Source organism: Glycine soja, chromosome 12, assembly GCF_004193775.1.
Source record: "Glycine soja cultivar W05 chromosome 12, ASM419377v2, whole genome shotgun sequence".
In the NCBI taxonomy this organism is placed as follows: Eukaryota; Viridiplantae; Streptophyta; class Magnoliopsida; order Fabales; family Fabaceae; genus Glycine; species Glycine soja.
The window spans coordinates 17,318,147-17,334,096 of record NC_041013.1 but is presented as its reverse complement, the minus strand read 5'-3'; the positions used below and the strand labels follow the sequence as shown (position 1 = coordinate 17,334,096).

The window sequence follows — 15,950 nt, the reverse complement described above, 5'->3', positions numbered from 1 at the left end:
GGCCAGTCATGTCTTCCCTAAGCCTTGCAACAACTTCATCTAGTTGTTGTGGCTGATGGACGTGGACGAGCTGCTGCATGTCCTTGATGCCCTTCCGTAGTACTGAGTAATAGTGACACCTGAGCCTGCTGCCCGAACGCGACCCCTATGGTCAGGTCGTCCAATGGCAGTGTTCAGTATGTCTTGCCGACCATGGGGTACAAACAAACCCTGCGTTACCTGCTCTTCTAAGGAGTCCTACACAAAACAAGTGACACAAAAATACACAACGTGCAGTCATTTTCATTACAAAATACTTAAACATATGAACATTGCAACATATTGGTGAACTTACTATTTTATCTGCAATTTCCTGTGCAGAGTCAGATGTCATATTGCCAACAGCCCTGGTCCGAGCAACCTTCCACTTAACATGCCTTTTTATTGGGATGGGGTTCATCAACACTTGCTGGATTTTCACTCAACAATGCTTCCTCTTGTATCCTTTTTCGTTTCTGGTCTAACAATTTCTTCTCAAGCAAATCATATCCCCACGTGAAAGTACGTGAGGGCAGTCGTTGGTTTTTGAATTGATTGTGCTCGTTTCCTAATACCCTGTAATGTGACATACATAATTGCGGAGATTTTTTGAAATTAAAATAATCAAATTGGCAAAAAAATATTCATTTGAAGTTACCATAAACAGATTCAACTAACCTCCCAGTTAGGTGTCAGGCGGGTTTCTTCAAATTGTTTCCACGCTTCAGGATCTAGTCCATATTTTGTCACAACATCCTGTGTTTGTTGACCTTCAGTCTTAGCAAACACAAATTTGCTAGTCAATGTGGACTTAAATTGCCGCCATCTCGTCGCTACTGTTGACATAACCTTCGTCTTCACCTTCGTAGCTTCTGCGATATCAAACTTTGCCTACATAACCAGGTGTCAAAATTTGTGGAAAAAGGCAGCCAAATGTATATCATTATACAATACTAGCAATCAACAATTTAATGACAATGTTCTGCCATAATACCCCAAGTAAAGCAAAAGCATCCAATCAGCATATAATGTAAGTTTACCATGCAGTCACAGCCATCAAATTTAATATCCAAATTGAACAAATAATAAATGAAAAAAAATATTGTGACACTCACTAATAACAGTTATTGCCTTAAAGTATGAATTCCTAGAAAAACTTCTTTTCATGGTTTGTTAAGAACATGCTTCAGCCTTCGCACAATTTGAGTTTTTATCAATGATGTTATTGATAATCCATGTACATTGATAATTCTTAAGTAATTTGAAATCATTACTAAAACATTGATTTCTCATGTTTTCTGCACAGTAGTTAAAACAACAGAGTAATAATCAAAACTTATGGCATACGCAGATTATTCACTAATAAAACAAAAGAAAAGTCGGTGCAGGTGATTAGTGAATTCATCTTCCAACTATGCAGATACTATTTGCTGTTTTCCAAAATTTGGGTGCTAGAATTTCATGGTTCAATCACAAATTACCTTTATGCTGATGTTGTTATCACAAATTACCAACTATGCATTATAATTAATTTGTGGACATCATACCACCTATTTAACACCTAACATCTAATTAAATATTGAGATACATGGTTAAAAAATATAAATATAATAAACTATATGATGTGATAGAAGAAGAAACAAATATAGTCAAAGTGTTTAAAATAGAAGAATACCTACCTTTTATTACAAATTTAATAAAATATGAAGAGGTATTTATCTCTCACAAGGCGACAAAAAAGGTCTGAATGTATGCTGTAAGAGGTATTTACGTTTGGTGCCTAATTATCTCCGAAGAAACATGTCTTAAATTAATTCAAAATCTTAGGTAAAATAAGCCAAGAAATTGACACATCAAAAAACCAAAGCTGGTAATAGAATTGCAAAAAAAAGGACCAGTAGTGCTAGTATTGAAAATTTTATTTCAGCTATGTACAAACAGGTTATTCAACCAAGAAGCAATGTGCCCTTCAATCCAAAAACTTCCTAAAAATGAATCTGAAATCCACAAATAATGCACTAACAACAAATCTACACATTTTGCAAGCAAGGAAAGTTCACAAGCCTAGACATCATGACTCCAATCAAATGTCTCAGCAATTAACTTCAAACCAGATAAGCTTAGTAGCAACAGAATTAAAATTCTTCGAATTCGAAGCAGAAACCCCATCCTGTTTCGAAGTAGTCTCACTCTGACCTAAAATGTGGAATATCTTCCACTCCCAAACCTGCTGGAGCTACCAGATACTTGTTCAGCTGAATTAGAACTATGTTCCGTCCATCAACATCTCTAAGAAATTCAGGCTCCTTAGTGGTAACCATGAAGTCCATCAAGTTGCGGCTGAACCCCAAATCAGAATACACCCTCAAGGCATCCTAGATATGAAAATAGATACTACTAGATATAGCAGTGGCAGAACATTAAAAAAACTGATATATTGAATAATATCACAATAAAGCACCCATATATATGTTCATATCCTCTACTGTCAAATCAGACAAAGAACTCATATGACTGTGTCTCATTCCTTATGCAGTAGCCATAAAGCCAAATGAAAACAAGCTAAGACTAAGGCCTAATGATTTAAAAAAATAATACATTAAAGTACATGCTTCCTTTACTTATTTTGACAGTCTCATGCTATCATATATAAACATATTATGTATAAACATAATATTTTGACAGTCTCATGCTTCCTTCATTTTTTATTTTCCATTCAGCTACACGTGTTTTATTTTTGTATCCTTATACAAATTAAAGGAATTGTAATTAAAAATGTATGTGCCTGGTAAAATAATTGCTGCAATGGCATGTTGAAGAGTTATACAGTATCAGAGGCAAAGAAGTTAACATAGACAATCAAAGGCTTGAGAAGGGAGATTATAGTGAAGTCAAATGAATCACTGCAGCCCAGGTCTAATTCTAATTCTTAATTATGTCAGGGAGATTATAGTGAAGTCAAAGGAATCACTGCAGCACATGTTAAAAATTGTCTTATTATAAATTTATTAATATTTATAAAATTAAGTTAAAATTTAAAATGATAGGTATCATAATTTGTGATTAGCAAGTACTTTATATTATCAGTAGATCACCTTTAAATTCATATTTATATTTAAAAAACGACCTAAGTAGATTAACAAAATTAGATATTGAAGTAAAATTGTAATTAAAAAAATACCACATAATTTAAAAGTTACATTTTAAATTACTTGTTTAGCTGTTATTCCTTATGGTTCGAGTAATAATAACGATAACAATTCAGCCTGAATTGTTTCAGATTAATTTTCTTTTTTGCAAAAAACAAATACGGGAACGAGCAACAATTTGAAGGTTGTACATTCAGGAACTAAAGAATTCAAAATAGCTAGTAATAAGAGGGATTTATTTTTCGGATTTTCTGAGCACCAATAGCGGGTACGCTAGAAGCTTGCACTTGAGGAGGGAAGCATATTGGCAGCTAATGAACAACTTTCTTAACTATTTGCCGTTCAGATTTGACTGTTTCTTTTGGTAATATGTAAATATAAATAGTATAAGGCTATGGCTTATGGACATGGTCTTTTTGACCCCTAACAAGCTTAGAAGTCAATATAGACCATGTTTTTACGCCATAGCTTATACTATTGTGATGTACATATTAACAAGAAGAACCAGGAAAGTCTGAAGGACAAGTAGTTAAGAAAGTTGTTCATTATCTGCAAACATCCTTCCCTCCTCAAGTGCAAGCTTCTTGCGTAGCCGCTCTTGGTGCTCAGAAAATCCCAAAAACAAATCCCTCTTATTACTAGCTATTTTGAATTCTTTAGTTCCTGAATGTACAACTTTCAAATTGTTGTTCGTTCCCCTCTTTGTTTTATGCAAAAAATGAAATCAATATCAAACAAAACATGCATACAATTGTCATCGTTATTGCTACTTGAACCATAAGGAATACCATCTAAAGAAGTACTTCAAAACGTTTATTTATTTTTTTTGGTATTTTTTGAATTACAATTTGACTTCAATATCTAATTTTTTAATGTACTTAGGTGGAGGATGTTGACGAAGAGAAGGAGAAGGAAGAAAGTAATTTAAAGAAGATTAAGGAAGTGTCACATTTTTTTTTCCTCAGCAAGGAAGTGTCACATGAATGCTCGTTGGTGAACAAGCATAAGGCCATTTGGATGACAGAGCCTGAGGAGATCACAAAGGAGGAGTATTATGCTTTCTACAAGATTGACTCCAATGACTGGAAGAGCATTTGCCTGTGAAGCACTTCTCAGGTGAGGGACACTTATGCCTGTAAGCCTATCCTCTTTGTTCCTAAGAGGGCACCTTTTGACAAGTTGACACAAGGAAGAAGCCTAACAATATTAAGCTTGGTGTGATTTAAACAAGGAAATAACTTAAGACTTGCAATTGTAACTTACCTCTTCATCTCTTTTATGTTAAAGTTGTTGACATTGTGCATGGCACAATAAACAAGGAAATAATTGCTGCCTGCTCGTACAAAGATGCTGCTTCCAAGGATTCTGCAGACGAATTTGTGATGTCCCCAGCACAAACTGCTAGACATGAATTTTTAGCATGCTAAAAATTGTCCTACCCCACCCCAGCAACTGCAAGATTTAAGTTCTATTGGAACAGTAAATACAGGGCTGAAAATTGTAAATAAGACTGATAAACTTGTGCACCCTATGAAGATTTTAGTTTCTAACATTCTGTTCAATACTAAATTTCATATACCAGAAGTTAGGTTTGACTAATCTTTCTGGATTCTATATGGTGAGGATGACCAAGTAACTGTTAAATCAATCAGCAAGCAACTCCATGATGTGGTGTGGACTCAAGCTTAGATAAGACACTAGAGTTGTATACATGAATATGTTGTATGTTTCTATTGCAGGTAGAGACACCTGAAAATTTGAAGTTTGTGTTCTCAGACAATATCAATGACCTTAGAAATATTGTATAGAAAGTAGAAATAATAAAACAAGGATTTGTTTCTTTGCTGACCCAAATAATGTCTTCGAAGAGGCCAAAGAAGTCTTGTTTGGGAAATATTTTAGGAAGGCCCTTTCAATAATTGTTATTTGATTAATTTCATGTTTGTTCTCTAAGTTCTCTTATACCATTTGAAGCCAGAGAAGATCTGAAGTAAACTTTTGTTTTGCAAACTTTAGCTTCCTTGACTCAGATAACAAAAACATATCCTTAAATTACTGAAGCAGATTGGCATAATTTACTTGAAGCAGACTAATGAATTCAAGATACAAGTAACTTTTGCCAAGCTTAAAATTAAATTATGTGGGAGCAGAAACAAAGTTAATTTTTGAAACATAAGAGGCTAAGAGGTTTGAAAGTAAGATTTTAATAGTGCAAAGGGTACTTGCATGATAGTACCATAATCACTGGTCTACCAATCTTAGTGCAGGATTTTTAAGAATACCTTGATATGTGTATTATAACCATTCCTGTATCCACACTCTATCCATGGTCAGAATTAGGTCTACCTGGAATCTAATCTGATCTGTAATTTGTACCTTATCTAGTACCTCTGGTACTCTTTAATATATATATTTTATCTTTGCTGATAAAAAAAAAATATTTGAAGAAATTTAATGAGGCCTTGCTGGGCAAATGGGGCTGGGAATTGGCGACTAATCAGAATCACTTTTGGCCCAGAATTGTAATGTCCAAGTATGGTGGCTGGAATGCTCTGATTCATGGGAGAAACTCCACAGCTTTCTCTAAGTGGTGGAAGGACTTAAAATCTATTTTCCAGCAGCAGCACACTAATAGGCTGTCCAATAATTTGTGTTGGAAGTTGGGTAATGGGGCAAAAATCAGGTTCTGGAAGGATAAATGGAGAGAGGATGATTTAACTCTTCAAGAAAAATACCCTACTTTGTATCAAGTGAGCTACCAGCAGGATTCTTCTATCAGCCTAATGGGAATTCTTGTTGATAATAAATGGGAATGGAGGATGCAATGAAGGAGAAATTGATGCTGAGATTGATGCTGTCCAGATTTGCCCAACCAGTATGGACTCCCTTATTTGGAAGGTTGATCCTAGTGGAGCCTATTCCACAAAGTCAGCCTACAATATCCTCAAGAATGATGGCAGATCTGTTAATGACGACAGAGCTTTTAAGATTATTTGGAATCTGAAAATCCCCCCAAGAGCAATTGCCTTCTGTTGGAGAATTTTCAGAAACAGATTGCCTACTAAGGCTAACTTGAGAAAGAGACACATCACTTTGCCTTCGTATAGGTGCCCGTTATGTGATAGTGAAGAGGAAGATATTGGCCACATCATGTTCTCATGCAGAATGACTAGGAATTTATGGTGGGAGGCTTTGAGATGGGTCAATAGAGTGGGCCCTTTCCCCATTGAACCTAAAAATCATTTTATGCAATTCTCTCATTGGAATCGCAAAAGCTTTATAGACAATAGATGGGTGATAAAAATGCTATTAAGTGTTAACTGAGTTTGTATAATTCTAAGTGTTTGTAAAAAACAAAAAAGAAAAGAAGTTCCTATTAATCATAATATTTGGAGGGCCACTGGATTATGTGGATTGGAAAGCAATGCTTTATTTGGCGGTGCAAGTGGGTAGGCAGCAATTGTCATAGTTTTAGGAAATTTGGGATGTTTACAGTGATACAAATCAATTTATTCCATACAAAAATAGTATAACATAAAAATCAAACTTATGGTTACATTAGCATAAAAAATAATATGCGTTACCCTATTAAGTATTTAAGGATAAAAATACTACCCCTGCTCCCTAACACAAAACCCATGCCAATTTTCATTTGTTTAAGTTATCAATTTAAATTTGTGAACTTACTATACACATGATTTGTTCTGGTCTCTAACTTTGATCTGACAATATTTGTTCTCAACCTCATCTAACTAACTAATATTCATGTTTAAAATAAAAACTGCCCTTGTGCTGTTCTTTACAAATATAGGAGTCTAGGATAGTGATTAACTATTCAAATAAAGGACAAGTCATTTAAAATAAAGGGCATGAAACACATGTAGAGATTATAAAGGACAACTATTTGTTATAGTCAATTATGTTTTTAACAGAAAAATTGATTCTTAATTCAAATATTGTAATTGGTATGAAGGACTTACTAGAATGTCATTCCACACAATCTCCTTTAGCGTTTCAGGTACGTCTTTCCAATTATTGTGGATAATGGGAACCTTTTCTCGCGCCACTACGCCTAGGTAGCTGTGGAACTTTTCACGCATCGGTCCGGATGCTCTCCCGGTAGCGGGATCCACATAAACAGCCGGTCTGGGCTGATCCACGGTTCTTAATGTCAATGTTCTCAGCCGTGTCGTTGTTCTACTCCTCTTGGAAGTCGCCTCTGATTGACCATCGGACTGTGGAGGAGACGTCGGATCTGTGGCCATGATCCTGTAAATAAAATACACAATTAATATTAACGATTACATTTAGACATTAACAAAAGCAAAGGCGTAATACTAACATAATCATTATATTTACACATTAAACAAAGCATTACTTTCGCACTCAGCCTGTAGGGATGTTTTCCCATAGACCTTCATCATGATCTACACGATTTGCATGTCCATCATCCACTTCATCAGCTTCATTCATTGAAGGCAATTGTTTTGAAAAACTAGACATTTGACCAATGTCAAGGGTTGACTCATCATTATGGTAATTCATTCCACTTGGTCTTCCTTGCAGAGCCACAGACAAACTTGAATTACATGGATCTTGTACATAGAAAACTTGTCTGGCTTGTGCTGCCATAATGAAAGGTTCGTCTATATATGCCACCTTACTAAGGTCTACCAAAGTAAATCCCAATGGATCTTGAAACACACCCGTTGTCCCGTTCACCCACTGACACTTAAAAACAGGCACTCTAAATGATGTATAATCAACCTCCCAAATTTCTTGAATGACACCAAAGTAAGACATGGATGCTCGAATGGGGTTGTTATCCGATGTACTGGAAAAGTGCTCCGAATCAGCATCAACACAGACCCCACTGTTTTGTACCGAACTTTTATCATCTTGGGACTTTGTGTAGAATGAATAATTGTTAATGTCATACCCCTTCCATGTAGGGACATTCAAATTTGGACCAATGGCTAACAATGTGAGTCGTCTGGAAACACTTTTATCAGCAAGTATTGTTTGTCTAAACCAATTTATGAAAGTTTTGTTGTGCTCTTGCAATACCCTCATCATGTTCATTTTGGGGTGACTATCTCAAACATGTTTTTTGTGAGCCTCTATGTACGGAAACACCTCTGTTGTGTTGTTTAATATATACAAATGTGCTTGTGACACGTCATGTCTAGTCATTGTCACAACATTGTATCCACGAGTACCCTTGCCGGCTATTGGCTGGTCATGCCGGGATGCAAGAACACCGACAGGTTTCAATGAGTCAATGTACTGTGAGGTAAACTCAATGCATTCTTCAGCAACGTATCTTTCCACTATTGAGGCCTCTGGTCGATGTCGATTCTTCGTATAACCCTTTAAGACCTTCATGTACCGCTCAACTGGATAAATCCATCTAAAATACGTAGGACCACAACACCTTATTTCCCTTACCAGATGAACAACTAAGTGTACCATAATGTCAAAAAATGAAGGAGGGAAAAACATCTCCATTTGACAAAGGACAACGACAACCTCATCTTCCAAAGCATCCAACTGTTTAGGGTCAATGACCTTGGCACATATAGCATTAAAAATGAAACACAAGCAACTGATTGCAACACGGACCTTCTCAGGCAATGTTCCGCGGATTGCAACAGGCAAAAGTTGTTGCATTAACACATGACAATCATGTGATTTCAAGCCAACCAACTTAAGCTCATTCACAGACACAAGACTCTTGATGTTTGAAGAGTAGCCTTGTGGGACTTTGATATTACACAAGCATTCACAAAAACTTCTGTTTTCAGCTGTTGACATTGTGTAACAGGCTGGGGGCAGATATGTCTTGTTACCTTTTGAGATAGGATGCAACACTTGACGTATACCCATGTCAACCAAGTCTTGACGACACTTGAAACCATCCTTTGTCTTGCCTTTAATGTTTAGGAGGGTCCCAATTAAAGAATCACAAACATTTTTCTCGACATGCATGACGTCTATACAATGCCTAACATGATGATCGGACCAGTACGGAAGATCAAAGAAAATAGACTTCTTTTTCCACATGTTTGAAGTGGATGATGGTTTTTTTTGGGACTTGCCGAACATATTTACGACATCCTTGACCCGCTGATATACTTCATCACCAGTTAATGGATTTGGCGCGGTTTCATGTTCTTGACTTCCATCGAATGCCTTCTTCAAGCGTTGATACAGATGATACTGTTTGAGAAATCTTCGATGCCTAGTATACACAGTCTTCTTTCCATGTTTAAGTTGGCGGAAACTAGTATTCTGCTCACATATAGGACATGCGTGATGTCCTTTGACACTATATCCACTTAAATTTCCGTAGGCTGGAAAGTCATTGATGGTACAAAAAACCATTGCACGCAACTTGAAAGCATGCTGCAAATTTGCGTCCCATACATCAACCCCTTCATCCCACAATTTCCGCAAATCGTCAATTAACGGTCTTAGATATACGTCAATATCATTACCTGGTTGTCTTGGACTAGCTATCATCATACTCAGCATAACATACTTTCGCTTCATGCACAACCACGGAGGGAGATTATAAATGAACAGCAAAACGGGCCACGAGCTATGGTTAGTAGTTAAGGTTCCAAATGGGTTCATTCCGTCCGTTGCAAGACCAAGCCTTAAATTTCTAGGCTCGGCCCCAAATTCAGGATACAGACGATCAATTGCCTTCCATTGCGGGCTATCTGCAGGATGTCACATCAATCCATCTGATTTTCTAGTATTTGCATGCCATATAAGGTTCTTTGCATCTTCCCCATTAGCAAACAACCGTTTAAACCTTGGTATTATTGGGAGATACCAACACACCTTTGCTGGACGGCGGTCGGCGTCTGAGACTAGTATAGTAGAATCTCCGTTGGTCGGTCTGTACCGAGAAACCCCACACACAGGACAGTAATCTAGTTCAGCAAAATCATCTCTGTACAAAATGCAGTCATTACAACATGCATGAATTTTTTCGTACTGCATCCCAACTGGACATAAAATCTTCTTTGCTTGGTAGTGATTCTTTGGCAAGATGTTATCAGCAGGAAGCATGTTTGTCAACAACATCAGCAACTCACTAAAACTCTTGTCACTCCACCCAAATCGAGCCTTCAAGTTAACCAGAGCTAACACAGCTGACAATTTTGTGAAAGATATGCAGCCGGAATACAAAGACATTTTTGAATCAACTTCTATGTTGTCATACAACGCTGCATGTGCCTCTTCAAACCCCTCTTGCCCAAGATCACGAATCATTTCTTCTATAGGATTTCCGCTGTCTGTAGTAACATCGTCAGCCTGTGACATGTCAGCTGTATCGAGGGATTCCCCATGCCATATCCACTTTGTGTAGCTACGAATTATTCCCTCACAAATAAGATGAGTTCTTATGTCATCAATTGTTTGGCGCCTCCCATTTCCACACTTCACACATGGACAAAAAAATTTTCCCCACATAGGTTGCGCTTTACTTTGAGCAAACAGCAAAAACTCTTCAACACCATTCTCGTACTCTTCAGTTATACGTGATGCGTTCATCCAACTTCGATCCATGTTACACCTTCTATGTCAAACGTTAGTGGCTTAGGGGTTACTTGACATGCATCACAAGCATAGAGCACCAATTGCAGTAGAAAACACACCAGAACTGCACCTTTTGTACAAAACGCTGCAGTGGAAAACACATTAGCAATTGCAGTTAGTTGGACCAGCAATGCTAACAAGAAAAATGGTGCATGGTTGTTTCAAGGGATTCGGCATTTTTCAGTTTGTTGGCCTCTATTACCAATGCTTATAAGAAAAAATGAAGAAAAACTGCACAAACGACAACATCGAAATTTAATGACGAAAGTGGTGCAATTGAAATTCAACATCATTTTTTAAACATTTATAAAATCAAATCAGCTGAATTTGGGAAAAATAATCTATGTCAAAGTAGTTGATTTCTGGTGGTAGAAGAAATTTCACTTCCTAATGGTGGCAGGATTTAAAGAGTATCTTTCAGCAGCAACACAATAACTGCTTTAATGATAATTTAAAGTCGAGGGTGGGTACGGGGTCCAATATTAGTTTGCGGAACGATTTATGGCTGCAGGACAACTGTAATATCCAACGAAAGTATCCCCAATTATATGTAATAAGTAAACAGCAGAATTTTCTAATTAATTCTATGGGAGAATTTGTGGACGGCAGATGGGAATGGAAGTTATCTTGGAGAAGGGACTTTTTTGACTAAGAAATACAAATGGCAGCTGACTTTGTAGATGAGATTCATTCTGGTCACATACATGTTATTTGCAACTCTACAATGACAAGGAGACTTTGGTGGGAGCCTTTGAGATGGGTTAATAGAGTGGGTCCTTTTTCCACAGACCCAAAGAACCACTTTTTGCAATTCACTCAATGGAACAACAAAGCTAGTATAAACAACAGATGGAAATTTTTGTGGTTAGCTCTATCCTTCTTCGTCTGGCATCATAGAAATGCTATGATTTGCAAGAACCAGCCGTTTGATCCTGAAAAGGTTATCGATGATACCTTGTTCCACACTTGGTCTTTGTTAAAATGTGCAGAGAAGGACTATACCAGGGACTACACCATCCATATGTAGCAGTTGCATGTGGAGGTCAACACCAGGTTGTCTCATGAACGACAACTCCATTAGCCATCTTCCAGCGGTCAATGACATGGTGTGCATGCAACGGGACTCGAGAAATTTGAACACCTTGCAATACATGTTCTGGGGGTGGTCGGGTAAGGACATAAAAAGGCGGAGATGAAGAGATTTATTGTAGAATATTTCAGTACACCTAGTACTGAATTTTATACATAATATATTTGCTTTTTGCCTTGCAAAAAAAACAACAAAGGAAGGGTAAATGCTGACACCTCTTCCAAGAGGTGCAACATACATGTAATTAAGTTATGGGGTGTAGCTGGTCCACAATACCATCCTCAAATTCAACCACAATTGGGGTTAATTTATACTTGTTCCTATAGTACCTATGGTACTCTCGTAATTGTATGATATTGGCACAAAAATACATAATAAACATCATACTAGACAGCTCAAAAGAACAATTACACGGCATGAATATGAAGGCATTAAACGAATACATGCTTTCAGGCATCATACATGTTTGTGATTTGTGGAATTTCAAAAACATATTTTAAACTATTACTAGAAACAATAAACACACCTGCAAATAATGAAAGGAGTTCTTTGGTGATTCTTTGGTGCCTGATTCAGCCTGAAAAATAATAACACTTTGGTCAATCAACCGCTTCTATGACAAACATTTGTGTAATATGTAGAAAATAATTTGTGGCAATCAACTTGATATGATACAGAATTAAATTGCAAGGCATTTACTAAAGAAAGCAGTGAAGACAGAGTTCCAACAGTCATATATAAAGCTCAAATGATGGAAGAAGGTCTTCACTACATCATATTCTTTCTAGCTATATAAAGCTGAAATCATCATTGCAAGACAGGAATATATAATTAAGAAATGGCTCCAAAAAAACAATTAGTGTAAATTTTGAAATGGAAATGTTCCAATATGATCTGATTTGTATTGTAGAAATTATTGTCCTAGCATTTGGATGGAATCTCTATGCCCTTGCCCTGTTTCATTTGACATGTACTTAGATTTTGCTTTCCTTTATTGAATCTGATATCACAACATCATATCTTGGCATCTACAAATTACAGCTAGCATTTGGATGATGCTCTGCTTTTACTTTGGTCATGGCTCAAGTCCAACGAGAAAGATTTTACACTTCACTTTAATCAATGTTCTTCCAATGTAACACTAGGTTTCTGTACTTAGCTTGGGAGTGTGGGGGCTGGACTTTTGTAGCATGGGTTAGGTAGCAGGGTGCTATGGTGCTGGCTTTGTTCCTACTAATAATCATAGGAACCAGCTGGTCCCTAAAATTTGTAACTTCAGTACCACTGGTACTCATTATTAATATATCATATCTATGTTTGCTGACAAAAAAAAAATTAAAAGAAACTATTTGTGTAAATTTTTAATATGATTAAGCATATAATGTAATATAAATTACTTAATTTATATGTATAAATTTCATAATAGTGGTTATTCCACTATCTACTATCCTACTATACCAGTTTTGGGGTGAAATGCTCTGCATCTGTATTCAGGAATTGATAATGATGCATACAACTCTCATTGACCATATTAGCCCAGAAAGGGAGCTTGGACTAGCCTAGCCTGAGTCTAAAGGGTGAAGGTTCCATGTGATGGGGTTAAACTGGTGGTATATTGATGGAAAATTTAATGGGATCTTAAATTGTGACCAGTCCTGATATCAATTGGTGGGAGGTATTGGTTTGATTGACTTAGGGATATTGTTGAAAATCAACCTATTGTTCATATGGAATTAGAGGTCAATTGTTTTTTTAATAGGGCAGAAACATTTATCAGGCTGGAGGGGTAGAGAAGTGAATGTGCAACGGGATGGGTTGAGGTTGAGTACAACATGTTGGATTCTATATCCAGATGATGCAAAGGCCCAAGCTGTTCACTCAACAGAGGCAATGGAGCCTGATAGGGGGGCACATCAGGATTGACTGAGTTATATCCGAGTGCCATGGTACACAGTCCTTGAATCTCTGAACACAGATGGAGCTTCATAAAGGGCCACATCATGGTTAGTCAAGACATATCTGGACGGTACACTAAGCAAATGGTTTTTTTTTCCTAAAATACCAGAGAATGGAGTTCTTGCTCATAGTAATGCCACCAAAAATAAGAATCCAAGGAATGTAATTAGAAACCTTGGAACAAACACCCCCTTAGATATTGGGAAAAAACTCTAACAAATGAATGAAATTAGAAACCAAGGAATGTCTATTTTTCCTTGATTAGTAATATCAGCCTGTAGAGATTATAAAATTTGATTGCATCATACAAAGAAGGATTGGTGTAACAGAAAAGTGCAACAATGAAAGCTTTCTGAACCAAATTCTCATACAAGGATGTGAGAAAATGGGCTTCAAAGTAGAGTCTGTGGCTATAAATTCCTCACAGATGACTATTGTGGTTCATGCTGTTATGGTTGCAGAACAGGAGATAAGAAGGGAATGACTCCACTTGGTTGGTTGATTCTGTAGGCAATGGTGCAGTGATCCTCACTGGATGTAAAGCTGAGAGATTCATACTTGAAAATGTAAAGAATGGAATGAAGAAAAAGAATGCTTAGGAGTGATTGCTGCAGCAAGTTGGAGGAATAAGGTAAGAAAGAAACTCCAAATTCAATACAAGGTAACCATCTCAGCATGTGGCTTTCTCAAGACTCGTCCTCTAATGATTTCTAGTGGACTAGTATGCTACGAAGACATAATTTGCACCAAGAAAATAATTAACTAGAAACTAAAAGTTTGCAGTGCAAACCTCCTATCATTTATGCTAAAACACACTGCATTATCCCATCTTCGCGATGAGTCCATGACAACTAAGAATATAGTGAGATTTCAACTCATGTAAGCAGACAAGAATAGACCATAGTCACTGTTTACATTATTTCCTGTTTATATAAATTTCTCGTTAAATATTTAAAGAAAAGGAAAATAGTAAAGTAGAGCTATTCACCAAAATAAATTTTAATATATAAATAACAATAATAAAGAAAATCATTAAGGATTACGTTGTTTATGCCCCTCAATAACTAAAAATTTTCAAATTGAAATTTTATATTTTGTTTCAATTATTTAAATTATTAATAATTGGGAAATAAATAATTTTAAATAATATTAAAAATGTTGTAAGGAATATATCTAGTGGGAGAGCTATTTTTAAATGATTGTGAGTAAAAATAGTAGGCTTAAATATATTTTTGATTCCTGATAAATATCTGATTTTGCGTTTACTCTTTAATAAATTTGTATTTTGCGTTGAGTTCTTAATGAAAAAAAATAATTTTATTTTGACCCTTAACACTTATTCTTAGTTCCTAATAAATTAGTAAATTTTGTATTTACTCCTTAATAAAAAAAATTATTTGTTATTAGTCGACAGTAAAAAAAATTATTATTTTATTATGGAGTAAATACAAATTAACTAATTTATGAGAGACTAAAACAAAATATCAAAAATAAAATATAAAATTGTTATTTTAGTAACGACTCAGCGTAAACCAAAAATTCATTAGAGACCGAAGAGAAAAATGAAATATTTATTACAAATCAAAAGCCAAAATAGTAAATTTCCTTCACTTGTATGATTTAATTAATTTATGATATTTAAAATTTATAATAATATTTTGAATAATATGTAAATATAAATAACAATTAATTATATGAAAACTATTAAAATTAAATATTATTTAAAATAAAATAATTAATCTTTTATTCTTTAATAGACAATTCATATTTCATTAGTAATTTTGTTACAAGAGTTGCTTAAGGTGTTTATTAGCAGTATCTTGTACTTGCGAGAGAAAAACATACTAATTGTTATATTTTGTAACATAAGTATTTTTTTTTCTTAACATAATCATACAACATTAATTGATCATAGAAAAAATATATTAATTGTAATAAATATCTACAAAAATGATATTTTTCGAAAAAATTCAATCAGTCTTTCATTGAGGGTTTCTAATGATATTAATATTGCTTGTTGTAAGTATATTAAAATTAAAAACTATAAAAAAAAATTTCATTGTTATTAATCAACACATTAAAAAATAGAAATTACATATTATAAATTAATCAACTAGAAACACATG

The 15,950-nt window shown here is 35.5% G+C and overlaps 3 protein-coding genes across 3 annotated transcripts; all 3 read right to left on the bottom strand.

Moving 5' to 3' along the window:
* Positions 1-39: 39 nt before the first annotated feature.
* Positions 40-7,485, bottom strand: LOC114378828. The gene is made up of 5 exons (XM_028337432.1): positions 7,148-7,485; positions 697-909; positions 545-594; positions 335-416; positions 40-237 (listed from the first exon to the last, which is right to left on the bottom strand). The coding sequence occupies exons 1-5, from the start codon at positions 7,430-7,432 to the stop codon at positions 40-42; spliced, it is 828 nt and encodes a 275-aa protein (XP_028193233.1). The 5' UTR covers positions 7,433-7,485.
* Positions 7,486-8,264: 779 nt separating this feature from the next.
* On the bottom strand, positions 8,265-9,803 carry LOC114378827. The gene has a single exon (XM_028337431.1). It carries the CDS (start codon positions 9,801-9,803, stop codon positions 8,265-8,267), a length of 1,539 nt encoding a protein of 512 aa, XP_028193232.1.
* A 99-nt stretch (positions 9,804-9,902) lies between these two features.
* Positions 9,903-10,748, bottom strand: LOC114378826. The gene has a single exon (XM_028337430.1). It carries the CDS (start codon positions 10,746-10,748, stop codon positions 9,903-9,905), a length of 846 nt encoding a protein of 281 aa, XP_028193231.1.
* Between the last annotated feature and the right edge of the window lie 5,202 nt (positions 10,749-15,950).